Source organism: Rutilus rutilus, assembly GCF_951802725.1.
Source record: "Rutilus rutilus genome assembly, chromosome: 24".
Classification (NCBI taxonomy): Eukaryota; Metazoa; Chordata; class Actinopteri; order Cypriniformes; family Leuciscidae; genus Rutilus; species Rutilus rutilus.
In genome coordinates, this window is record NC_140228.1 from 18,520,937 (window position 1) to 18,548,920 (window position 27,984).

Consider the following 27,984-nt stretch of genomic DNA (forward strand, 5'->3'; position numbering starts at 1 on the left):
ATATGGTGCATATGTCAATTCTTCAGCTACACACGCAAAAGTATGTAGTTTTATTCACACGAGACTTACTTAACGAAAACGCTTCAGGTTAACTTTTTGGTCACACTGTGGACCCGTAGAAGTTCCTAGTAACGCGGTTGTCAGGAAGACAGTGGGGATAAAACGTGTGCATCGGTATGATTTGTTTACCTTTATGCCTGATATGCCAGCAGAGTTTATGAACACGTTACTTGTCGATATATATTTCGGGTCTTAAGATCGATATCAGTTTTGTCCAGGTTTATCGTCCTGGATCTCCTTCATCGTCTCGATTGGGTGGAGAATTTTTCCTTCACTCTGTCGTCTCCAGGATGACCGCAGCAGGGTTCAAGACCACAGTTTTAAGGTGATGCTTAATCTTTATTACTTTAAATATGCAATAATAAATATATATGCAGTCAATAAAAGTGTTTGATTTTGATGACAGTGTAAAGAAAAGTAGAAATCTGCGTGTTGACCTGTCCTGTTGGGATATTCACAACGTAAGATATTGTCTGTTTGCATAACTTCGCCACAACGTCTCATAAATGTTTCCATCTTATTATAATCTCAATTGCGAGACACTCGCCATAAGTATGTAGCCTATAATGACTTGTATTTTTTATAAGTGTGGTTTAGCCTAGGTGTCTAAAATATACTTTTTGCAGTCACTGTCCTTTGAAAATATTTCCATTACGTTAACTTGGTGAAAGAACTATGGACTTTTGCTATGACAACAAAAGAGTTTTAAAAATGAATGCATAGTGCATTAACCATAGACCAAACATATCCAGTTGCTGTAAATATGATATTTACCCACAATTTCACAGACAAGGCCTAAATCCAGTCCCAGACTAAAATGCATGTTTGCGATGTATTAACCGAAAGCAACTTGCACTGTGTCTTAAAAATATGTCAGTGTCATTGTTTTGTCTCAAGATACACACCAGTAATGTTTTTTTTTTTTTCTTTTTTTTTTCTAAGGCAAGTTTATAATCTAAGCCCTGTCTGTGAAACCGGGCCATCTCCTTAAATAAAACAAAACAAGACTTGTCATCCCTGCTGCTCTACTGTTTTGGTGTACAGTTTCGAAATTATACTTAAAGTTAACAATTAAAAGTGTTTCCTTTTTCCAACAGAACCAGCAATGCACATTCTGGAAGAGTGATATAGCTGACTGACGTCTCATCAGTTGCTATGGGTACGGCGTCCTCTCTGGTGAGCCCCGGTGAGGTGATTGAGGATGCGTACGGTGGTGAGGGAGGAGAGGCATGCGAGATACCGGTGGAGGTGAAGCCAAAAGCACGTCTGCTGCGGAGCTCCTTCCGCCGCGGGCCTCGTGTCATCGGCGCCAGCTTCAAGTCCACCGGATCGGTGGAACTGGAGTATGCAGCGGAGTATGAGCGCCTCAGGAAAGAATACGAGATCTTCAGGGTCAGCAAGAACAATGAGATCGCCTCCATGCAGAAGAAAGAAGCCAAGCTGGATGAGGAGAACAAGAGGCTGCGTGCTGAGCTGCAGGTTTGAGAGAGAATAAGATAATCTGACCTGTTTATGTGGGTCAATGGCAAATAAAAGTGGTGGCCGAAGAAATAAAGGATGTACTGTTGCAATTAATTTTTCTATTCGGTCACTGTTTCTATTCGTTTAATTTTAATTGAATAAAAATGTATTACATTTCCCTACACTATGCATGTGAGTGTACACAGCTTAATCTTTATTTACAAAAAGGTATATATATTTTATATAACATATATTTTTAAGGTAAAATTTATTAATATATGTGTGTATCTGTGTATCTCTCTCTCTCTATATATATATATATATACACTCACCTAAAGGATTATTAGGAACACCTGTTCAATTTCTCATTAATGCAATTATCTAATCAACCAATCACATGGCAGTTGCTTCAATGCATTTAGGGGTGTGGTCCTGGTCAAGACAATCTCCTGAACTCCAAACTGAATGTCAGAATGGGAAAGAAAGGTGATTTAAGCAATTTTGAGCGTGGCATGGTTGTTGGTGCCAGACGGGCCGGTCTGAGTATTTCACAATCTGCTCAGTTACTGGGATTTTCACGCTCAACCATTTCTAGGGTTTACAAAGAATGGTGTGAAAAGGGAAAAACATCCAGTATGCGGCAGTCCTGTGGGCGAAAATGCCTTGTTGATGCTAGAGGTCAGAGGAGAATGGGCCGACTGATTCAAGCTGATAGAAGAGCAACTTTGACTGAAATAACCACTCGTTACAACCGAAGTATGCAGCAAAGCATTTGTGAAGCCACAACACGCACAACCTTGAGGCGGATGGGCTACAACAGCAGAAGACCCCACCGGGTACCACTCATCTCCACTACAAATAGGAAAAAGAGGCTACAATTTGCACGAGCTCACCAAAATTGGACAGTTGAAGACTGGAAAAATGTTGCATGGTCTGATGAGTCTCGATTTCTGTTGAGACATTCAGATGGTAGAGTCAGAATTTGGCGTAAACAGAATGAGAACATGGATCCATCATGCCTTGTTACCACTGTGCAGGCTGGTGGTGGTGGTGTAATGGTGTGGGGGATGTTTTCTTGGCACACTTTAGGCCCCTTAGTGCCAATTGGGCATCGTTTAAATGCCACGGCCTACCTGAGCATTGTTTCTGACCATGTCCATCCCTTTATGACCACCATGTACCCATCCTCTGATGGCTACTTCCAGCAGGAGAATGCACCATGTCACAAAGCTTGAATCATTTCAAATTGGTTTCTTGAACATGACAATGAGTTCACTGTACTAAAATGGCCCCCACAGTCACCAGATCTCAACCCAATAGAGCATCTTTGGGATGTGGTGGAACGGGAGCTTCGTGCCCTGGATGTGCATCCCACAAATCTCCATCAACTGCAAGATGCTATCCTATCAATATGGGCCAACATTTCTAAAGAATGCTTTCAGCACCTTGTTGAATCAATGCCACGTAGAATTAAGGCAGTTCTGAAGGCGAAAGGGGGTCAAACACAGTATTAGTATGGTGTTCCTAATAATCCTTTAGGTGAGTGTGTGTGTGTGTGTGTATGTGTATATATATATATATATATATATATATATACACATACACACACACACACACACACACACACACACACACACACACACACACACAGCTCTGGTAAAAAAAATAAAGACCTCTGCAAAGTTGTCAGTTTCTCTGGATTTACTATTTATGTTTGTGTTTGAGTAAAGTGAAATTTTATTTTCAAGTTTAAAAACTATTTTAAGTTTTATTCTATGAAATACTGACAAAATTTCTTCCAAATTTCAAGTAAAACCATTGCCATTTAGATGATTTATTTACAGGAAATGGTCATACTTACAAAAATATGCCATGTTTTCAGACCTTGAATAAATAAAACAAGTTTATATGCATTTTTTAAACAATTTAATAACCTTAAATCTAACCTTAAATTTGTTATAAAAAGGTAAAAACATTTTTAGATTTTATTTATTTTATTAAGCACTATTTCTGCATGTTGGTTGCACCATAAGACTTTGATTTGGTGGACAAAAGTTTTTCATATATGAAAAAGAAGTGAAGCAGTTTTGTTATAACAGATTATGCCAAAATCACACCTTTTTTTTTTTTTTCACGAATTTAATTCTTTTAATAATGTTTTCCCCTTCATTTTGATATCATTTTCTGGTTGTCAGGCTCTTCAGAAGACATACCAGAAGATTCTTCGAGAGAAGGAAAGTGCCCTGGAGGCAAAGTATCAAGCCATGGAGAGAGCTGCCACTTTTGAGCACGACAGAGACAAGGTCAAACGGCAGTTTAAGGTGTGAATCATTCTCTTCTCTCTTACACAGGACATTTGTAGCTTGCACAGTTCCAAGTCTGCCCAAGCCCCCTCTATTTCCTTTGGTTTAGTCTTATCTCTTTAGCCTATAGCTGCTCTTGTTTCAGTCTTCAGTTTTTGAGATTCCAGGATTCCCCCATTCAGATAGAAAGGACTTGGCCTTTCCTTGAAAGGGACTTTGATTCTTTACCTTACCTTTCCTTCATCTTCATCTCTGCCCTAAATCGCCCGGCAGATATTTCGGGAGACTAAAGAAAAGGAAATCCAGGATTTGCTGCGGGCAAAACGAGATCTGGAGTCAAAACTTCAACAGCTGCAGGCTCAAGGCATTCAGATTTATGATCCAGCTGACTCGGATTCAGATGACAACCACACCACTGTCACTAGTAAGAGTGTGACCAATAAGTTTCACGAAGGAAACTGTATTAAAATTATGATGAATCAAGTAGATTTCTTGCACTGACAGCACTTTTCTTTTGAGAGAGGAAGTTGACTCTTAGGTTCTCTTATTTGTCTAATAAAAAATAAAATACATCCATCCATCCATCCATCTCTTTATTTATTAAAAAAGTACAACTTTTCTACCGTACCGCTAAATATTTGTAAGCATAATTTCACAAAACTCTAGATTGGAGCTTTATTGTGAAACCTAAGTTTTAAATCGAACCATCCAAGCTTTTATTGCTTCTACTCTGTGTGCAGCCGCAGGAACTCATTGTGAGGACTGGTGTGGTGGTGTGTTGGGCAGCGAGCCATCTATGGGCAGTATGATGCAGTTACAGCAGACACACAGAGGTCCGGAGTTTGCCCACAGTCTCATCGATGTGGAGGGGCCGTTTGCCAATGTCAGCAGAGGTGAGTTTGCACCTGTGTTTTTGTGTAAGTGTGCTTGTGTATGTGTTGATGTTCGTGCCTGTGTGTTTCAGATGATTGGGATGCAGCCGTGGCTAGTCTGCTGCAGGTTTCTCCTCACGTCTCTCAGGCTCTGTGGAGTAACACAGTCCGCTGCTACCTCATATACACACAGGAGACCAAAGCAGAGCTGCAGACCTTTATACAGGTGTGTGCACACGTGTGTGCTCCGATAACACCTCTTATTTAAATACACTCATTTTCACGGTTTAGCTGCATCTATTTGTCTCTCTCTTTCAGAATCATTCTTTGAGGCTGCAGAGGTTTTGTGAGGGTTTGGGTCATTTCTGCCTGAACGTGTCATTTCCTGAGGAGAAGGCCGCTCTATATGCTGCTGAACGCAGGCAGGAGATCGAGAGGAGCTCCGTGTGTGTGCTGCTACTCAAGTCTTCAGTATCCAGGTGACACTCTGGGCCCTATCATACACACGGCCCAATGCAGCACTAGGCACGATGCAAGTGTTTTTTGTTAGTTTTAGCCCGAAGCAGTTATTTTCATGTGCTACTCCACGTTGTTTAAATGGCAAATGCATTTACACCTATTTGTGCGCCCATGGGCGTGCTGGTCTGAAAACGAGGTGTGTTCTGGCGCATTGTTGGTGCGTTGCTATTTTGAGGCAACTGAAATAGACTGCGCCATTGACCAACAAAAACTTGGTCTAAAGTCAATGGTGCAGTATATATTTTTTTGTTATTTAAAGGTGGTATCAGTGATTTCAGGCTCAAAAATATTTTTATCACATTCATCTAATCTTTCCTAATGATCCGCTAGCTGCCCGCCCCATAAGCATGCCGTCAAAAAAACGCGTCTCTGTAGGCAGCCTAGGCTCTGAGATCTGCACACAAAAACAAATGGTTTAGCCAAACACTCAAAACCAAAACAAATAGTGTTCCAACCAATCACCGACAGGGGGAGGGTGTTGTGAGGTTTTGTGCTCGTGCACGGCTGCACGTGAAGTCGGAGCGGAAGAAGAAGCTGGCTCAAAACCTCACAACACCCTCCCCCTGTCGGTGATTGGTTGGAACACTATTTGTTTTGGTTTTGAGTGTTTGGCTAAACCATTTGTTTTTGTGTGCAGATCTCAGAGCCTAGGCTGCCTACAGAGACGCGGTTTTTTGACGGCATGCTTATGGGGCGGGCAGCTAGCGGATCGTTAGGAAAGATTAGATGAATGTGATAAAAATATTTTTGGGCCTGAAATCACTGATACCACCTTTAAAGGACACATTAGTAATATGAGCCTATGGGCGGGTGCACAACGCGCGTACACTCTGCTTATTACACAGACACACTGTGCTCATTAAACATACAGGGCGCAGCAGCGCACAAACTAACCAAATATTAAAAATAAAAGGATTACAATGTAAAAGATTAATATTGTGTACATAAAGATATGGTGGAATCCGACTTGTCCCGTAGATGGTCTGCTTGCGCGCTTAAACCCCGAGAGCGTTTCCTCTCTGGAGACACATTCAGTCTTTCCGCTTGCCAATTGCGCCATGTAAAAAGCAATCCGCCATGTTGCGAGTGCAACTGGCTTTTAAAGTGAATGGGAGATGAGACTCTGGTTTATTGCACGTTACGCCCAAAACACAACCATTACTCATTAAGAGAATAGGTACAACACTTTTAGGCCATGCGCCGGGCACGTCGTTAAACTAGCAAAAGTGGATTCGGACACACCCTAAGTGCACTTACGCTTGTGCTTAGATCGTTAAAATAAAAATCTTTCTTACACTTTTTATGTTATCGTTGACATGAATCTCATGTAACTGTTTTGCTGTTTTAGTTGTGTTGTAGAGGATGTGGAGGAGGCGTTTGTGAAGACACCAGACTCTCGTCCTCTCTTGCTGTATTTGCGAACGGGTGACAGAAAAGGAGAAAAGGAAGAGGTGTCCACCCTCAGTCCAGCCACCAGAGACCTGCTGGAGAGAGTTAACAAAGCTGACAAAAGTGCCAAACTCAAGGTTGAGTCAAATGATTCAAATGAGCTTAATATTGCAGTTTCTCTTGAAAGGTTTAGAAGTTTTAAGGACAATTCACACTGCACTCACACTGGAACAGACCAGCTTTTTGATGCTAAGATTTTACCCTCATAAGCTTTTCAGAAAAAAAGAATACTGAAGTAAAGCACAGTAAGAGTGTAAAGTTTTTTATTTTATTTTTATTTTTATGATACAGTATAACACTACTTTCCTGAAGTAGTAGTAACAATAGAATTATCTTTTGGTATTTTAAGTCATTTAGATTTTATTTAGAACTTATTTATCTATTAACTTCTCTATTTCATTATCACACACGCTGCCTGGCCAAAAAAAGTCATTGTTTGGATTTAAAAAGGCAAATGCTTAAGAGTCTATGATATATATATATATATATATATATATATATATATATATATATATATATATATATATACACTATATATATATCTATATATCTATATATATATATATATATATATATATATATATATATATATATGAAGACTTCAGATGCAAAAGCCAATTAATAGGTAATTTTCATTGCCATTAAAGTGAAATAACTGAACATAAACATACAAGCTTGATAAAAATGATCATTTTAGAAGAAAATTTCAGATGGCACTTAGAGGCTTTTGCATCTGAACTCTTCATCAGTCTCATATATATATATATATATATCATTTTATTTTTTTTAATTTATTATTATTTTCAATTTTCACCGTGAACAGCCAATGTGTGACTTTTTATGACCACTTAGACTTATTGAATAAAGTCAATTTTTTTCTTTGTTTAGATTGCATATACTGTAAATAAAAATCTGTTTTTACAGAAAAAAAAATCTGCCAGCTGCCGTTGCCGGACTAATCAGTAAAAATACAGTAAAAATGTAAACATATTTGCAGAACCACCTGCATATACTGGCAACCACCATAGTAACACTGGTGGTAAAGAGAAAGCCACACAATACTTTTTCACAAGTTGATGAAAATACTAAGATACTGAAGGTGCACACAGTGGCATGCATTCAAATACAAAACACCATCATGGTAACACACGAGTCTAAAATAATGCAATAACTATTAATTTAACAACATAAGATGTAACATAAACCCCTAATTTACATAACTGATAACAAAAATCTAAGAAGAAACATAATTATAAAAAATGAAAAACCATCAAATGTGGTGTCACTAGAAATGTCAGTTTATGGCTTTTCACCGTAAATTACAAGATGATTTGTTCTTTTTTACTTACAAGAATGGATATAAGATATTGTGAGGTGTGCAGTTCAGTTTTATTAATTGTTTTTGATTAATTAATTATTCTTTGCTGCGTGTTTTCTGCAGGTAGTGGATCATGCAGGGTCTGTAGAGGAAGGAGCTGATCTTATCTTCTCTCAACTTGAAAGAATTATCAAACAGGTACACACACACACACACACACACAGGAACTTACAAGCGGGTGTTGTGGTTAATATCATGTTGAAACTTCATAAGTTCTCACGTAAAGTGATAATGCAAATGCACTATACATATGTCAACTTAAACTGTCAACTTAAAACTTGGTAAATATTAGGCAACACAGATGTTGGGTTAAACTTATAGCGTTTTACTCATTGCTTATCAGTGTCAGCCAATATGCTGGGATCATTTTACCTCATAAATGTTTATTATTTTACAAATATTTGATATACTGTATGATAATAATATACAGTGAACTTGAATATGTTTTTAGGCCTACACACAATTACAATAGGAGCAGCCTCAGTGCACTGGTAAGTGAAAATGACTGTTCAAAGTCTGGTTTGGCATTGAAAAACAGGCAGTGGGTAACTTTGAGGTTCTATATCATTTCTACAATATAAAATTGACCCAGCCACCAACACAACAGCTAAGTTATAAAAACCACTTTGAAAATAACCCAACATTGCATAAAAATATAAACATTGTTTAGAGTGTGGTTCACTATTTGAGGTTCTGAAAGAGGAACTTGTCTTCCTTGTAAGATTGCCTGATTTTCAGCAAAGATACATTTTTACAAGATTCTCTCTCTGTCTTCAGGAGTTGTTGGGATTGGAGTTAGAGGAGAGTGGGGTGGAGGAGGAGAGGGAAGAGGAAGACTCTGGTGATGTGCTGTGGGATCTTCATGATGAGCAGGAACAGATCGAGGCATTCCAGCAGGCCTGCAGCGCTGCTGCAAAATACAGCTTCCAGAAGGCATGGCCTCTATCATTTTATTTATTGATCATTATTGACTGTGTTTACATGCACCATAATGCGATTATAATATAATTTTGGTAATATTGTGATTTAAACTCTACCTCAAGCAAACACAATACTTTAATCAAATTGAAGCAATTAAGCTCATAATCATATTAAAATATGTGGCATATTTTGATTATAATCACAATAAACAGGCATGAGAACAAGACATGATTGTGACAATGTTATGTTCCATTTAGTTTCATTCTCATGGATTTTCTTGTCACAGTTTTGCTTGGGTTCTAGTTTATAGTTTGTTTCCATCCTTTCTGATTAGTTCTCACCTGATTACCTGTTTCTTTGATTACCATCCTCTGTGTACAATATTTAAGCCCTTAGTTCTTTGAGTTCTGTGGTTCCCAACCTTTTTCAACTCACAGCTCACACAACCAAACACATATGTTTCCGCTAGGGCTGTAGTACTCGAGTCCGGTCTTGGACTCGAGTCCGGACTCGAGACCGTTTTTCTATGGTCTCGGACTTGTCTCGGACTCGCTGGTATTCGGACTCGGACTTGTCTCGGTCTCGGCCACTGGTCTTGCCAAATATGGCTTTTGGTCTCGACCGAGTCCAGGAGTCTTTATTATGTTCCCAGTAATCACACATACGTCGCCGCGATTTAAAACAAAATATTATTGGAGGGAAAGTGAAACACTATGGCCACTTAATAACTATGGGCATTTCGGGTCTTTTTCGTGAGCCGGCTCGTTTCACTCAGCTCACTGAAAAGAGCCGGCTCTTTTGACTCACAAACGGCTCTTTAAAAAATAAATGTTTAAATAAACGTACTCGCTGAAAGTCCACCGCTAGTGCAACGTGAATATTCACATTTTTGATTGTCCATAACACCCCGAAAACTAGCCTGCTTGCCTTGCACATCTAATTAATGAGCAAAGGTTTCCGACTTTTTTTCTTACCTTTCTTTCTTTGCCTATTCCACGAGTGGTAACGTTAGGCTCCAATGACTGGCTGTTTTAAAATATAGCTAATATCGAAACAAAATAACCCAGCTCATAACTTGCAGGTTTGCTTAGTGGCAAACTTTTTTCATTTGATTGCTTCAGCCGCCACCCGCCTGAATTTAATTAAAATATTATTTTTCGTCACGTCATCCGCCCGATCCGCGGTTTATCCGCATCTCTTGTGTGTGTGTGTGCGTGTGTGTCTGTGAGTTGGCTCGGCCTTCCCTCATGCAGTTTAATTGGTTGACATCGCGTGTATGATTGACCGGAACAGAATGTGAGGCTGATCAGACAGTCGAAACGAATGTGTGTGCTCCTTTAGGCCTATATAATTTTTTTACATTTTTTTTTGTTCTTTGAATTTGTCAATTATTTTAAATAAAATTAAAATTATTCATTATTTCATTATTACATAGTGATTTAATTTCTATAGGCTATAGCCTATATTTTTTTAGCAGACTTTTTTTTTTCCTGTCCTGGACTCGGTCTTGACTCGGACTCGAACCTTTTTGGACTCGGTCTTGACTCGGACTCGAACCTCTTTGGACTCGGTCTTGACTTGGACTCGACTAGTCCTGGTCTTGGACTTGTCGTGGACTCGACAAAGGTGGTCTTGACTACAGCCCTAGTTTCCGCGGCCCACTGCAAATATTTTAACTGACCCCGCTATTTGTGTCGGGTCAGTGACTGAGCACTCAGAAGCAAAGATTGACCGTCTTTATTGAATAAACTAGCAATGAACAGAAAATGTAGATAACGGGTCACCAAGCCTTGATAGACTCGGGCTGGCGCTGCTCAGGAAAATGGGAAAATCAGATCCAGGCTGAGGTTGGCAGCGGGTAGACCGTCAGTGGAGCAATCAGTCAGACAGAACAGGCAGAGCAGGGTCGAGACGAGCAGAGTAATAGAAATATCGATATACTTGCACTGCAGTCCGCCTGCTTCTTCTCAAGCAGGGAGATAACTCCCTCGAGGATCACAAGAGGGATATCTGAGATCAGACTTTCCTCACTATCCCGACTGGTCAAGGGCACGCCTGCCCATGGAAGGTCCTCAAGGAAGCTTCACTGCAAATGTGGAGTGGGTGCTGGTTCATTGCGAATCCCCATAGACTGTCTGTCTCACTGATGTGGACTACGCCCCATTCTGGACCTAGAGCTCAGCCAGCTGAACTCTACTGGTTCAGCCCGGTCCCAAGTCGTCTTCGTCTCTGCTGGTTCAGCCCGCTCCCAATGTTACACTTAAAGACACACTTCAGAAGTTAATCAATCACCCTTTTATACATGTACACTATATTTCACTCTACATCGTTCGTGCTCAACCAACAACAACCGCACTTCCGGGAACTTCATAATAAGAGTCCCCTTTTTCCTTTCGGTAAACGGTCATGTGTAATCTTAAACAATATTCAGCACAGAGGTATACATGTGCATGAACATATATATTTTTTTGTATGTCTTAAACTTAACACCAAGTTGTCTTTGTCTCTGCTGGTTCAACCCAGTCCAAAGTCATCTTCGTCTCTGCTTGTTCAGCCCGGTCCCAAGTCGTCTTTGTCTCTGATGGTACAACCCATTCCCACGTCTTCTTCGTCGCTATTGGCTCTGCCTAGCTCCAAGTCGCCTTTATCAACATTGGTTCTGTCTAGCTCCAAGTCTCCTTTGTTGAAGATAGTCCTGCCTCGCCAACCAGTTCCTTGGCCTCGCCTCTACTGTCTCCCTTCAGCCTCTTGGCTCCTTCAGTGGTTCTACCCTGCTGCTCAGATTAAGGTTAGAAACCTCAAATTGTCAGCTCCGCCTTGGTTTGAGGATCCGTCAGCTCCACCTTGAGCCTCTGAGCTGACCCTCGGCTCGACTGTGGTCTGTTATCCCTCAGGCTCCGCCTTGGCCCTCCAGGCCTTCCGTGTCACCCTGGGACTCCACTGATTACAGCTTCACCTCTGTTGATCAGGCTCCTGATTGAATCTTGGCTCCTCCCTCAATCGGCTCTGCCGTGGGCTTTTGTCCTGGCTCTGCTGCAGGTCATCCTCTGGCTCCTCCCTCAATCGCATCCTACCTGGCTCCTCCCTCCATTGTCATCGCATTGATGTTTCCCTCAGTCAGCCCCTACTTGGTTACATCTGTCTCCGGTTCCACATACTCCTCTGGAACCCCCTCCATCCCGCTTCCTCCACGTATAACTTTTGGACTTACACATGCTTCCTGTGAGAAAAGGCATCACATATTTTGGGTACTGAAGAAACTGAGTTTAGGCTGACAACATTGCACAACATGCATATAATGCAGTTTACTGATGGTCAAATTTTAGGTGCGTCACCGGAAAAAAATCCAATACGTCCATAGAAATGTGTTTTGCATTTAACATAAGTAACACACCTACTGTATGTGAGTTCATCATTTGTGCTGTGCATTGGAAAATGTCAATAATGTAGTTAAAAACAACCACAATTCTTAGTGGATAATCAGTATAATGAAAATTGCATGTAAACGGGAGTGAAGAGGTTTGCTCATGTCGTGTAAACATCTTACTGCGTCCTTACTCTTATTAATGGAAATAATCACATTATTGGTCCATATATAATTGAGTTATTGATAAAGTATTTTAACTAATGAGTAGACTAACAAGAAATCTGTGAAAATATGATGAGAGCTGAAAGTGCTACACTCATATTATCAGAGCAACTTAATGTTAAATAAACTGTGCAATGGCAGGAAATGTGTAAATTCTATGAGTTGAATGCTATATTGGTTCTTTTCACAGTATGTCGACCGACTCAATGACATGGTAGCCGCCCCTCCTCCCACTCCACCGCTGCTGGTGTCTGGTGCACCCGGATCGGGCAAATCTCTTTTGCTGGCTAATTGGTTATTTCATCTTAATTCTAAATATTAGGTATTATTGCACAATAATTCTATATGTCAATTATCACACAATAAACAATTTGTCATTTCTATGCAGGATAGAGTTACAGCAGAAACACTCTCCCAATACCCTCATTCTTTATCACTTCACGGGACGTCCGCTCTCTACCAGCACAGACCCTGTGCTCATCATTAAACGCCTCACAGTGAAGGTGAGATCCAGACACACACACATTTCACTCTGTTAGGCTCTGTAAAAGAACAGAGGCGGACAGTAGAATCAATTTCTTTGTAACTAGCGCTTTATTACATGCAGCCTTCACTATTGGAGGCTATTTGCAATGGAATTGTTTTTTACCATTGGCATATGGTAAACCCTAACCCTAACATTACCATAATCCTGGGTTGTCTTGTTTCACACTGTTCATACTTGGTTTTGGGTGGTTGATTTACAAGATTCACACTGTACATGTGTAAACCCTGGGTTAACGCTCTTATATGAATGTATACAAGCTTGTCTATCTGTGAAAATATTGCCATGTTAAATGTTCTGTTAATCTTAAAAAATGTCCCTCAGGGGCTGAAACTATGCACATTACAATTACACTACCGTTCAGCTAGTGCAGTCTATTGTGCTCAACAAGGCTGCATTTATTTGATAAAAAAAGTTAAATATTATTAAATATTATTAGTTATAGTTTAATGTTTTCTATTTTAACATATTTTCAATATAATTGCTCTGCAATTCCTCAGTTATGTCACGTCATGTTTATTTATACAGCACTATATTCAATAGATTGTTTAAAAGCAAGCAGTTTTACAGTATTAAACATGAAAAAATGTGTCAGTGTCTCTTTCAATTAGAATTACAACTTCAGTTTTTACTATAAAGCGACTCTCCAGTGTATTCATGTTTTTACTTGTGAACGTCTGACCTCGACAGACTGAAGAACAGAAGAAATGAACTGGAGAAAAATCAGAGCACACCTACCTATTACCTAATTGTAACAGAACAATGGTAGTTCAAATGTGTTTACCAGCCGGAGTGAACTTTTCCGGAACTGTGAACTGTTTGTCCAGCTGTTTTGTTCCAAAACAAACTTTTTTTTTGGCCTGATTTTGTTCGAAATGACATCACACTAGTTTGTTCTTCGATTTCGCTTGAACTGTTGTTCGGTGAACTGTTTCCCAAACAATTTATAGTCTACACATTACTTCAAAAGTTAAAAGTAAAACAACTTCTGTTAGAATCACCAGGTGTAAATAATGTTTAGCTGAAGAATCTGATAATGTGGATGAAATTTGTTAGATGGGAAGGTGTAAATAACCACAAGATCCATCCAGTCATGCGAGGAATTCAGAAGAATGAATGGAAGATCAGGAAGCGATGAAATATCTTGATGAAATATTCTTGAAATATGCTTGCAGCCCTGTCACAACCTGAAGCCCTGACACATCATCATTGTATGCAGAAAGAGGAAGTCTAACATTTAATAAGGTTAACCTGTTTTCGTTGGTGGTGGTTTAGTCTTCTGTAAAGGGTTTGGTTTTAGTGTAGAGGTGAATGTTATATAAAGGGTTTATAGGCACACAATTTAAGCAAAGTTAACTGAACCTAAAACTTCTTTTTCCACCTATATGATCCCTGTAGCTGCTCCAGCATTTCTGGTCTATCTCCGGCCTCTCGATGGACCCTTCTAAAATCCTCGAGGAGTTCCCACGCTGGCTAGAGAGACTTTCCGCACGCCACCATGGCAACATTATAATCATCATTGACTCCATTGACCAAATACAGGTAACGCTTCCTTACATTAACTTCCTCATTGAGCTGTGGTGTGGTCATGTTTAGAGATCTCTGCTACTAAAGAAACACAACTAAACACCTACATGAGTTCAAATCAATTGATTTTACACTGTCACTTTGTCATAACAGTTTACATAATGCTAAAATTGCTTGGATGGATGGATAGATAGATAGATAGATTTCAGCAAGTATCTATCTGATCTATTTATATATCTTATTCCCTCCTATTTTTACATTTTGCTGTTATTTAACTGTTATATTTTTTTATACTGTACATCATAATGTTGCCTAAATTCACTTTAGCATTTAAAGTGATTTATTTAGTTTTTAGTGTTTTATTTTTAATTTATTTAGCCAAAAATAGTATACATTTTTTATGTTAATTAGCCACTTATCAGTTGTTGACCATAGCATAAAAATAATTATCAGCATATCGTTATCTGCCCAAATTTTAATATCTGATAATGTTCTTCAGCATGATTCAGTTTGTCATTTTTTGTATTTCCCAGAATGCCGAGCGGCACATGAAGTGGCTGATTGATCCTCTTCCTGCTAATGTGAGAGTTCTGGTGTCAGTTAATGTGGAGACCTGCCCACAGGCATGGAGGTCTGTGATGCACAAACACGCATAATTAATTTGATTTCAGATATTATGTATGTATACAATAATGTACACAGGTAGACAATCACCAAACATACAAAACTATTTAGATTGTGGCCCACACTGCACCTGGACCCACTCAATCCTAGAGAGGTGAAGAGTGTCATCAGCACAGAGTGTGTGAACACCGATCTCAAGCTCACCAAAGATCAGGTAAACATTAATGTCAGCCTGTGTTCGTCTGTGTTTATGTATGCGGCGTTTGAGTATCTGTCTTTACTGCTGTCAAACAGGAAAAAAAGTTGGAGAGACACTGTCGTTCAGCTGCAACATGCAATGCACTCTATATCTCTCTGCTGGCCAGACTTATTACACAGTAAGTAGATGTGTGAGTGAGTGGATTGTGGATTTTTATAGTGTTTGTAAATTTGTGTCTACTTAAAATATATTTCTTGTTTGGTATGTGTATTTATGGCTCTGCGTGTGCGTGCAGTTCTCTTTATGTATATCAGTTTTTGTATATCTATATAATTCAGTGTATTTATGGAGTGAAAAAATAAAGATTTAAGTTAAATCTGACAGCTCTAGATCCTCCTGGACGTTGGACATGACTCTACAACAGTGCGCGTTGTGTCAAGACACCGTATCACTATACAGACTGGGCCTGAAGTTGGCGCTAGACTCACTCAGCACAGATCAGGAAAAAAACATCATGAAAGAGGTGACCTGAAGCAGAGAATCACTCAAAAACCACTTCAGTGCACAAGTTACTGTTTTCTGTTATTAATTTGTATTTCTCCTCATGCAGTTATTGTGCCTGGTATGTGCCAGTCACAACGGCATCAGTGAATCCGAGGCTTTGGAGCTGTTCCCAGACCTCAGTTTTCCCGCTCTCACCTCACTTCTCTACAATCTGGAGAGACTCCTCATCATTACTTACGCCTGTGGACTCATTCGCTTTCAGCACCCACAGGTGTGTGTGTCTCTGACTAACTAAATATGGTACTGTGATCTTTCTTGGGTGAAGATCTCACTTTCACATCCCATTGACGGAGAAATAACTGAAACAGAAGTAAATTAAAGTGAAACTGGTTTGTGCTGGTGTACTGTAAGTTCAACCGTGTGTCATTTCCAGGCTTGTGAAGCGGTCAACCAAGAGTTTCTGGATGGGGGAAAATGCTGTGGATCCTACAGAGAGAAAATCATCCAGTTCTTTAGTCAACAGCTGGAGTAAGAACATTTCTTACCCCCGGTTTCACAGACAAGGCTTAATCCCAGACTAAAATGCATGTTTGAGCTGTTTTAACTGAAAGCAACTTGCACTGACATGTCTCAAATTCATCATTGCATTGTCTCAAGATGCACACCAGTAATGTTTTTTTCTAAGACACATTTATAAAAGCTACTTTATGCCCTAACTGAACAAAGACCTAATCCTGGCTTAATCTAAACCCTGTCTGTGAAACCAGGCCTTTATGTGTATTGCAGGGATGTGATTTTTTATTTTTTATTTTTATAAATGGTACCATTTTTATTTACAAGCGAGCACCTCATGATTAAGTGTTTACAATGTATCAGAGCGTTTTGCTTCATAATATTATTGTACTGTAAAATAAAAGTATATAATAATAATAATAATAATAATAATAATATAAATAATAATACAATAATTATTACATTTTTATTTTACAGTACAATAATATTATTGCAGTAGCAATTTAATTTTGATAATTAAATAATAAAATGTTTAAAAAATGTAAAAAAATAATATTTATATTATTATAATCGTTGTTGTTTGATATTGTTATTGTCGTTATTATAGTATATAGTCATGTTGAATGGGGGTAAAAAGGTTTTCTGACCTAAGCTGATAACATGCCTGATAGTCCAGGCAAAGTAACTCATTTTGGAGCCAAAAATAGAACTAATTGTAAAATAATTTTTTGCAGCTTAAATAATTTCTATGTGATGTCCAGAACAACATACTAAAAGTCCTAAGAAATCCTAGTTGAGGAAATATGTTAAATTCTCATCAATCTGAGATGTGTGCCAGTAAGGCCAGGCAACAATACAATTTTTTTCCTTTACTCCTATCAAAATGAAACTTTACACAATGAAAGTACCCATGAAAAGTAAAAAATGTTGTATTACAAGTTTCTTTGAAAATGAATTTTAATATGCAAATGAGCTATACACTTATTGAATATGCCCAAAATACACCCAAATAGGCTTAATTTTTTCCTTTACTCCTACCACAATAAAACTTTACACAAGAAAAGTCTACAAGAAAAGTAAAACATTTTGTATTATAAGTTTCTTTGAAAATTAATTTGAATATGCAAATGAGCAATATACTAATCGAATATGCCCAAAATACACCCTAATGGACTTTTTTCCTTTACTCCTATCATAATCAAACCTCACACAGTGAAAGTATACATGAAAAGTAACATTTTTGTTTTACAAGTTTCTTTGAAAGATCTATTTTAAATATGCAAATGAGCTCAACACTAGGCCTAATTGACTTATGGCCAAGAAACCATAAAGTCATAAAGTAGAAAAAACAGGGGCCAAATAACTAACACATTCATGTCCATTCAGTAAGTTAACCTATGCATAAACATGATAAATTTGAAGTCACTTGCCACACTTACCTGGGTCACTTGCCACAAAAAGACTTATATTGACCTTAAGAATTGATTGCACAATCTTGCCTCCAGTTGCTTTCAAATTTTTTTAAAAAATTTTTGCGAACAAGCCCTACCTAATGACATTCCCCCACAGATAACATCAGAAGAAAGTCAGAATAGCCATCTTAGTCATTAGTATCGTGGTGAGATTAAATTTTGGGCTGGTAGATTTACAAATGATTGGTATTGTTGGTAAGATTACGAGATTACAGGCAGAAGTCATTCTTACCAACTAAACGATTCACTCTCACACAGAAGACAGATGAAAAACCAGATAGACACACTTTCCAGACATTTCAGCTCTTTAAAATAATTTAGCCAGACACCAAAACTGCTTCTCTTTTTGTAGTTAGCAAGTATTTCAGACCATGCGGGCCACATATCAGACTTCCACCGTTTGTAAAGTAGCTTTGCAGTGTTATGAGAAGCTAGCAATAGCAATTATCTAGGTTAGTTAAACAAAAAAATAAATAAATAAATAAATAAATAAAATAAAAACACCAAAAAGAAACCTCCCCTGTTGTTGCTACCTTGTCGCTTGTGTGCCTCTGTGACCCTGAAAACTATACCGGCGGGGGTTATAGTATACCCCTGGCAGGTACTACCAAGCCAGGCAGTTTTCAGGTTATGGGCCAGTCTAAAAGCAGCATTGCCATCACTCATTGGCAGTAGGATGATTGGATGAAGATTGGGCCGATGTATTTGTCATACATATGAATGGTGTTTCTGCCTATGCAAATTAAGACATATTCAATAAGTGTGGCACTCATGTGCATATTCAAATTAATTTCAAAAGAAACTTGTAATACAAAAAATTTTACTTTTCATGGGTACTTTCATTGTGTAAAGTTTCATTTTGATAGGAGTAAAGGAAAAAAATAGCCCCATTGGAGTGTATTGTTGCCTGGCCTTACTGGCACACATCTCGGATTGATGAGAATTTAACATATTTCCTCAACTAGGATTTCTTAGGACTTTTAGTATGTTGTTCTGGACATCACATAGAAATGATCTAAGCTTTAAAAAATTATTTTACAATTAGTCTGTCGTAAAACGCTACTTTGCCTGGACTATGATACTGTCTAGGAACAAAGCATTTATCTAAAAACTAGCTGCCATGTTAAATTGTTTTGTCGACTATTTTTTGACGGTTCAGGCAAGACAGAGTGACGTGGAGGGTGGCTGATGAGTTGCCATGGTTACTTCAGCAGCAGGAGGATCGAAGTAAACTCCAGATGAGTCTGCTTAACCTGTTCGTGTCCCAAAACCTTTACAAGAGGTGCATTCTCATGTTCCTGCTCTATATTTTCTTCTGTAAATGTGTCTGAAATAACATCTAGCTGATGTGTGTTCTTAGGGGTCATTTCTCAGAGCTGCTGGCGTACTGGCAGTTCGTTGGTAAGGATAAGAGCTCGATGGCGACGGAGTATTTCGACTCGTTGAAGGAGTTTGAGAAGACATGTGAGAGTGAGCAGAGCATGAGCCGACTGGCCAACCTGTACGAGACGCTGGGCCGTTTCCTCAAAGACCTGGGACTGCTCAGCCAGGTGATGCAGACAAAAAGACTGATGGTCATCTGTATTTAATTTTAAAGCGTGTATAAATTATGTGAATGTGTTGTTTCAAGGCGGTGGCCCCCTTGCAGCGCTCCTTAGAGATCCGTGAGACGGCTCTGGACCCGGACCACCCAAGTGTGGCTCAGTCCCTGCACCAGCTGGCAGGGGTTTACGTCCACTGGAGGAAATTTGGAAACGCAGAGCAGTTCTACAAACAAGCCATGGAGATTTGTGAAAACGCTTATGGCCCCGAACACAGCACCGTCGCTAGAGAACTAGACTCGCTCTCGCTCCTCTACCAGAAACAAAACAAGTACAGAACTTTTTTTCTTGTAGGTGTAGTAAGCGATTTCTGAGAATCATAATTGAACACTGTTGATATTTGAAATCAATCCAAACAAACACACCCCTCCCTTCATTGTTCTGCCCCCAAAATGCACAAACATGCAATGCAAGTGTGGATGTCTCTTTATCATAGCAGAAGCAAAAATTAAAGCGAAGATGATGAACGAACAACGAGGAACAAAAAATTTACATACAGTACACAAGAGGTCATTGTTCATTTTTTGCAGCACACCAGCTGCAGAGATGACACTCAAAACCAGTGTTACTCTCATAAGGAACAGAAACAAAGCAACCTCTGCATCTGTTTTCAGGCCTTTCCGCTTGGGTCTCTCCGGGGCTGAAAAGCTTTTGTAATATTAACGCGGGTCCTAAATCTCCTGCCTGATCATAGCCCTTCTTTTTCCAGTGATATTCCTCTGACCATTTCTCTTTTGTAATGTCTCTAAGGCATCTCTCTTTCTACAGTCTTTCTTCAGATCTCCCTGTTCTCACTCTCTCTCCTCCCTCATCATGAGTGTATACGCCCCCTAATGCTGATTGGCTACAAGTGTGTTTTGGTGCTCAGTCTGATCTACTTTCAACAGCGTTTCTCAGAAATCGCTTACTGCACATTTAATTTCATACTCTGGTATGCATATATATATTACAGACACTTTGTTTGGAGAGGCGGTATTAACATTAAGTGACATGACATCTGACGCACAGAAGCCAATGGCACGTCACTATACGTATTGGCACATCCGAGTCGCAGAACATGTCACCGTGTTACGACCACTGATCTATATAATGTCATTCTATATAGATCAGTGGTTGCGACACCTCCAGTCGTGACTGACAGATTAATGGAACACCTATAGCCTACTGACATAATTGTGGCACAAAATCCTAAATAAATAGCCTAATTTTGTGCTATTTAAAATATCAATTAAACGAATTAAAGTGCGTTAATATTTTTTCAAATGTGTGATTTGTCACGTCTGTATTTGATTGGTATGTGCCACTGAATGTTTTATAATACCAGTGCTACTTTGTTGTTTATCTCGCAAAGTCACAAACTGCCCATTCTAGGAAAGACACGAAATAAATCTATCATTTGTCACTACGAATAACGTATTAACAGTTGCGTCCGTTTCTGTAAACCTTTATTTTTGCGTGATGCTGCACAGACGCACGCCAGTAGGTGTCAGTATAAGTGAGTGTACAGCGCTAAATTCTCATCTGTGGCTTTTATGTATGTTGTAGGCTACACATTAACTTAGCGATGTTATAAATCATATTTTTTGACAGCATAAAGCAAATTGTTATGCAAGTGGCATATAACGCAATCCATTGGCACATCTCACGTTTTAGTGACACATGCCAATATCCACTGGCACATGCCAGTTGGCCTGTGTCACTAAAACTGACATGTCTCTTTATGTTGTGGCAGCTCCAGTAGTGACACCTGCAGCTGTCTGCCGGAGTATAATGTAGATTATGTAACATATGCACATAGTTAATTTGTACAACAAAAATGTATTTTATTTATTGAATAATTCCATAAAATTATTTTTGAAATGTTAAAGGTAGCCTACTGATCAAGGACCGAACGTTTGTTGAATTTTTAAAATTCACTGAGCACTTTTTTGCACTTGTATAAATAAAGAATATTGCTAGTAGCTCGGTATACTCCTTTTCAGGTACATAGCCTAACAAACAAATGAATTTTAATCATTATTTTTTTTACACTTTTTGGTACTTGAAATATTAAAGCCACAGATGAGAATCTTGCGCTGGCCAGTGTTACACTCACTTATACTGACACCTACTGGCGTGCGTCTGTGCAGCATCACGCAAAAATAAAGGTTTACAGTAACGGACGCGACTGTTAATACGTTATTCGTAGTGACAAATGATAGATTTATTTCGTGTCTTTCCTAGAATGGGCAGTTTGTGACTTTGCGAGATAAACAACATAAAGTAGCACTGGTATTACAAAACATTCAGTGGCACATACCAATCAAATACAGACGTGACACAAATCACACGTTTGAAAAAATATTAACGCACTTTAATTCGTTTAATTGATATTTAAAATATCACAAAATTAGGCTATTTATTTAGGATTTTGTGCTACAATTATGTCAGTAGGCTATAGGTGTTCCATTAATCTGTCAGTCACGACTGGAGGTGTCGCAACACGGTGACATGTTCCGCGACTCGGTGTCAGTCAGGTGTCATGTCAGTGTGTCGCGATGTCAGTGACACATGCCACTGTCCACCACTGGCACATGCCAATAATGTCAGTGACACATGCCACTATCCACTGGCACATGCCAATGAAGACCGGATGTGCCAATACGCATAGTGACATGTGCCATTGGCTTCTGTGCGTCAGATGTCATGTCACTTAATGTTAAAACTGCTACTGGTAAATCTAGTGAGCTGCCTCTCTGTCTATGTAGGGAACTATTTCTGAGGCAGCACCCTGTCCGAAATGGGTGACTAAACTGAAACCCTTTACATAGCCAGCAAATAAATTCAAGAACCACATAAAGCTAGTAAATGTGTAAACATCAGGACATTTTTTTAATTTTGATTTACAGGCCTGGAAATCTTAAAAATAGCTAATATAAATTGTTTTAGTATGTCAAATATTTCATAAACTAGAAATTGTTCTTTGTATATTCTATATTCATAGACAGCTGGAAAAGTCTGTTGATGATGTTTTTGAAAGAAGTCCCTTATGCTCGCCAAGGGCAAAACATATGGTAAAACAGCAATATTTTTTAAGTATTGCATTTTAAAATGACTGATTTCTATTTGAATATATTTTAAAATGTAATTTATTCAAATGACAAAGCTGAATTTTCAGCAGCCATTACTCCAAGTCTTCATTCTCAAATGATCCATCTGAAATCATTCTAAAACAGTTGAAACAGTTTTCCTGCTTAATATTTCTGTGTAAAATGTGATGCTTTTTTTTCAGAATTCTGATGAATAGAAAAATCAAGAGAACTGCAATTATTTGAAATAGATTTTTTTGTCACTTTCGATCAATTGAACGAAAGTATTAATTTCTTTCTAAAACAGAATTTTACTGACCCCAAACTACTTTTTAAAATGTTCTTTAATTTCCTTGCAGTGCATTCTGGGAATGTCTTAAAGGGACACTCCACCCATTTGCATTAAGCTTTGCATTGTTAGAAACCCAGTCATACTATTGAATGGTCGTGCAACACTCTCTCATTTTCCCCTGAGACGGGAGAAATCCGTTATTTACCTTTTACACTTCCTCCTACAATGACGCAAAAATCGTCATTTTGCGTCATTGTTAGGAGGAAGTGTAAGAGGGGGGGGATTTCTGTTGAGACTACAAGCACTAGTTCCTCATCTTTCCCAGGGGGCGGGACCCGCTCACGCTACAGACCTATTACAGATCAGTGGGCGGGACTTTACTCTCTGAAACTGAAAGCAATATCCTCCATCTTGTTTGAAGCTAAGCTAACAGGCGCTGTGGAGACAGATGTAAAGTTATGACAATAGCGGAGGAGAGTGCTCAATATCATATAGAAGAAGAGGATTTCGGAAGTCTGATGCTTGAATCAGGTGTTTGTGGCTACCTTTACAAGCCGCATTATAGCGAAGAGCAGCCGAGGCAGAAGACCTGCCTGCCGCGGACGAGGAGCCCGGACTGGCTCGAGTTAGGGCGGACTGGTGGCGCCGGTGATCTCACTATGCAACTCATAGACTGTAAGATGCAACTACGAACACAGAGATAGAGTCCGTCTGCGGCAAAGAATTTCAACGATGACAATTTCTCCTGGACGAAATCTCTGAATCAGACGAGGACACGGACGTTTGTGTTGAGAACTATCCTAGTTTCGCACCGCATATGTTCTGACTGAACATCCAGGTACCATGCAATAATTCACCTTTTCGAAAGAAACACAAACGAGGAGTAATGAGTTCGCCAACTAACTAGACATTTTGTGTGAATGTGAAATGAATTTCAAGCTCTGGTGGTAGCTAGCCTTGTAGACGGAAGAGTGATTTCTCTTATAGGCAGATATGCGCTTTCTGGATTAGTGGGAGTGGCTTGCGGAGCTGTGCAATGTGGTGCAATGTGGGAGTTGTTGTCTTTCATACAAATGCGTCCTGAAGTTATTTTTTGTCTTTCCTCGGTCACGAAGGCACCAAATTCAAAATTTATTTTACATTTCAACTACATATATGACCCACTTTAAATAAAAAACAATGTTCAAATGGGTGGAATGCCCCTTTAAATGCACATTTGACACATGATGCTGCATTCAGTTTTAGCAATCTTTTCTGTAAAAATAAAAGTAGGCAGCTCTCTATGGTTTGGAACAGATTCCTTTAGACCCTTTGCTCATGAATAAGTAAAACATAGGGGTTCAGTACATTATATTAACATCATATACATTTATACAAAACAAATTCTATTTAAATTTTATCTAGATATGAGCAGGCTGAGAAGTTGAGAAAGAGATCAGTCAAGATCAGACAGAAGACGGCACGACAGAAGGGCCACATGGTGAGTAAAGGTCAAATAGTGACTTTTAGGCACATTTGGTCCTACTCAATGGAGTGTGAATTCAGAGAAGTGAAAAACAGTCGTTCTTATACTGTAATTGTATGTGTTCTCTCTAGTTTGGTTTCACTCTTTTGAAGCGACGGGCACTGCAGTTGGAGGAACTGACACTTGGCAAAGACTCAGCAGATTGTGCCAAGACTCTAAATGAGCTTGGAGTGCTTTATTACCTACAGAACAACCTGGAGTGAGTAAATCTTTATATTTTAAAATCTGGGATTTTGCAATAAATTTTTCATTTGTCATGGAAAATGAGAAAAATATCTAAATGCCCTGTAAAATAACAAGTAGTCTTGGAAAATATTTTAGTGTTATAAAATGTTTCACTAAAATGTTTTTTACACACTTAAGGCCCGTACACACCGGGACGAATATCGGCGCGCGTTATTCGCCAGCGTTTTTCAACGCGTTTTTTGTGTTCACACCCAAGCGATTTTCGCTGACGATGAGCCGAGTGAACATGCAAATTCATTCCCTGACATTAGATGGCGCTTAATACCACTCCATAACAGTTCTCTTTTATCAAGATTTTTGTAGTCGCTGTCGCGTTTGTAGTTCTTTATGTTCCGACACCAACGAGACCAGCAGCTCTACATTCATCTTGCCTTGCATCTTCCTCGTCTTATTTCTTCCCGGCAGTGTTTAGACGCTACTCGGCATATATCTTCTTCGCCGTTACGTATGTGTGCTCGGCAAGACCGTTTTGTGTTTGAGCGCCCCCAAGTTGTGTTTTACTGTAACTTCAGAAGCTCCAGACACGTGAGCAAAAGCGGCAATCTCATTGGTCGGATAGTTTTTGACGCGGCGCGTCAAACCAAAAAAACGAACCCGAGGCGTTTTTTTAAAAATGACGCTTTTACGCGTGGCGTTTTTCGCGTCGGTGTGCACACTCACATTGGCGCCCTTTGTTTAGTTACGAGGCGTTAAACGTCGGCGAATATCACGCGCGAAATTCGTCCCGGTGTGAACAGGCCTTTAGGGTTAGTGTAACCGATACCAAAATTTCAGTAGCCATTACAAATATCAGTAAAATGCAACTATTCTTGATACAAATTGATTATATATCAATTATATATTGATTAGATTTGAATATCTCCAAAACATTCTGAACCTCAATGGCATTTTTTGTATCAAGGCAGTGTTCAAAGGTCAAAAAACCATACCCACGAGACCAGTTGTTTATTGTATTTCTGCACACTCGCAAATAACAGATTGGTCCGAATGGCTTACAACCCTTGTTCATTTATATCCGAGTGCAAATTATTCTCAAGCAATGACCCCTGGTCTTTTGGTTGACCATTATCCTCACCTGAAAACCAATTGTAGGACATTGCCATTTTGATTGTTCTTCAAAGAAGACTGTTCACAAAAAGCTCTTTGTACAAAGCACAGTTGCAGTGTAGAACTCACAAAAGTTTTGCACACGTCACCTGATCACGGAATCATCACAGCAGTGACATCATAGCATGACATACCATTCTCTGAGTATTAGGAGGTCATGTGAGATTCAGAGTTTCTTTACTCAACACCAAAATGCTCTGATATTAATAATATAGCCTAATACATAATAAATGATCAGTCAATTCAGTCTCTGGATAAGAGATAATAATGTAATGTCAAGTAGATCAGTGAGGCTAAAAAGAGGAGCACTAAAACGTTAGTATTACACTTGTTTGGCACATAAATGTGCCATTGAAGACAGTTGAAAAGAAGTGTCCTTTTCTGAAAAGGTTGAGTTTTATTAAATGAGTTTGTAAACCAGTAGTAGTTTATTTACAATATGCATTTCCCATTTGCAGTCATATAATAGGCATTTTAACATGTTGTTTTTTTTTATAACCCAGCGCCGCAAAGATGTTCTTGACCCGATCCCTGGAGATGCGTCAGCGCGTGCTGGGGCCGGATCACCCCGACTGTGCCCAGTCTCTGAACAACCTGGCCTCGCTCCACAGCGAAAGAAAGGAGTATGAGAATGCCGAGGAGCTGTACGAAAAAGCACTAGACATCCGCAAACGAGCACTCGCCCCAGATCACCCATCTCTCGCCTATACCCTCAAACACTTAGCAATGCTCTACAAACGCAGGGTGAGAAACCACAGGAAACACAACACACCAGCTCTGAAGAAAATGTAGCAATCAAGTGGCGATTATGCAGAGATTATTTTTGAAATGTTTTGTCTTTTTAATTTTGTTAATGAATTCCTGACCCTTTTTAATTGGCTGTGCGTGTGTGTGCGTGTATGTGCGTGTGTGATAGGGGAAGCTGGAAAAGGCAGTTCCTCTGTATGAACTAGCTCTTGAGATCAGAGAGAAGAGCTTCGGGCCCAAACACCCCAGTGTGGCCACCGCTTTGGTTAACCTTGCCGTGCTCTACTGCCAACTAGTGAGAAAACATCTCAGATTTCAGCAACCTGTTGATTTGTAAAACTATCCGGTCCACTCTGTTATTTGATGATGTGACTCATGGGATGTGTGTTTATGTTGCAGAAGCAGCACAGTGATGCACTACCTTTGTATGAGCACGCTCTAAAGGTATATGAGGACAGTCTTGGCCGACTGCACCCGCGTGTCGGAGAGACTCTGAAAAACCTGGCTGTACTAAGGTTAGCCATATTTTATTAGCTCAGCCAATTCATGGCACAATCATTTTAATTCAATTCAATTTGAGTTTATTTCTATAGTGCTTTTTACAATGCATATTGTTTCAAAGCAGCTTTACAGAAAATTATTCTTTCAGTATTACAGTTATGAAGTATTCTGTTATCAGACAGATGAGCGAATCAAAGTAATGTCGATATGGCAGTAATGTACAGCTATAATGTAATATTACAATGTAAGGATAATATGACAGTTTTGAATGCTGATCCAAAGTTTGCATCATCTGGAGTATTCGCAAGGGTTGGCATTGTCTGTAGTCTTTTCAAAAAGATTAATATTTACAGCACTCAAATATGGAGTGCCTCAAGGGTCTGTATTCGGCCCCCCTGCTGTTTACATCACGCTGTCCCTTGGAAATATTGTTTTGTATTTTATTTTATTGTAAATAATATATTTTAATGTAAATAATAGAGGAAAAGTCTTGTCTAAACCATATCCATCATGACTTGGACCAGTACGGTAAGTAGCCACATGGCAACTATCCAGAACACCTTAGTAACAGCACCATTGCAACCACTCTCTTTTTCAGCTATGAAGAGGGAGATTTCGAGAAAGCTGCTGAACTGTACAAGCGAGCAATGGAAATAAAGGAGGCAGAGCCGTCTCTGGTGTGTGGTAAGGCCCCCTCACATCACTCATCCAGCGGCGACACCTTTAGCCTGCGAAGCCCTGCCCTTCCTCACACCTCAAGGTGACACCTAAACGGCACCCCTCAACACTTAACTGCGGTGTACTCTGGCCTCTATTAATGAATCCATATCGGCCACACTTGTTATGTTCAGGCCTGTGCTTGAATGCCTCAAGCATGTGAAGTCTACATGGAACAATCAAATATGCATTGGGATCCAACTCTGTTACAGTTCCTACTGTAATTTACAGTATAAATCATCAGT

General features: G+C 39.3%; 1 protein-coding gene across 2 annotated transcripts; it reads left to right on the plus strand.

Annotated features, from left to right (window-relative positions):
* On the plus strand, window positions 1–27,932 carry nphp3 (nephronophthisis 3). Of its 2 annotated transcripts, XM_084399349.1 has the most exons (29): window positions 103–174; window positions 269–385; window positions 1,158–1,539; window positions 3,717–3,842; window positions 4,098–4,248; window positions 4,565–4,717; window positions 4,789–4,922; window positions 5,015–5,175; window positions 6,564–6,741; window positions 8,106–8,180; window positions 8,820–8,975; window positions 12,743–12,846; window positions 12,941–13,055; window positions 14,495–14,638; window positions 15,157–15,254; window positions 15,359–15,461; window positions 15,542–15,624; window positions 15,831–15,969; window positions 16,057–16,221; window positions 16,384–16,478; window positions 19,095–19,217; window positions 19,296–19,485; window positions 19,566–19,807; window positions 24,301–24,376; window positions 24,493–24,620; window positions 26,278–26,518; window positions 26,691–26,816; window positions 26,921–27,036; window positions 27,621–27,932. In XM_084399349.1, the coding sequence occupies exons 3-29, from the start codon at window positions 1,216–1,218 to the stop codon at window positions 27,784–27,786; spliced, it is 3,912 nt and encodes a 1,303-aa protein (XP_084255475.1). In that variant the 5' UTR covers window positions 103–174; window positions 269–385; window positions 1,158–1,215; the 3' UTR covers window positions 27,787–27,932. The 2 variants fall into 2 exon arrangements, with proteins under 2 accessions (XP_084255474.1, XP_084255475.1); XM_084399348.1 differs by having other exon boundaries at window positions 1–385.
* Window positions 27,933–27,984: the final 52 nt, after the last annotated feature.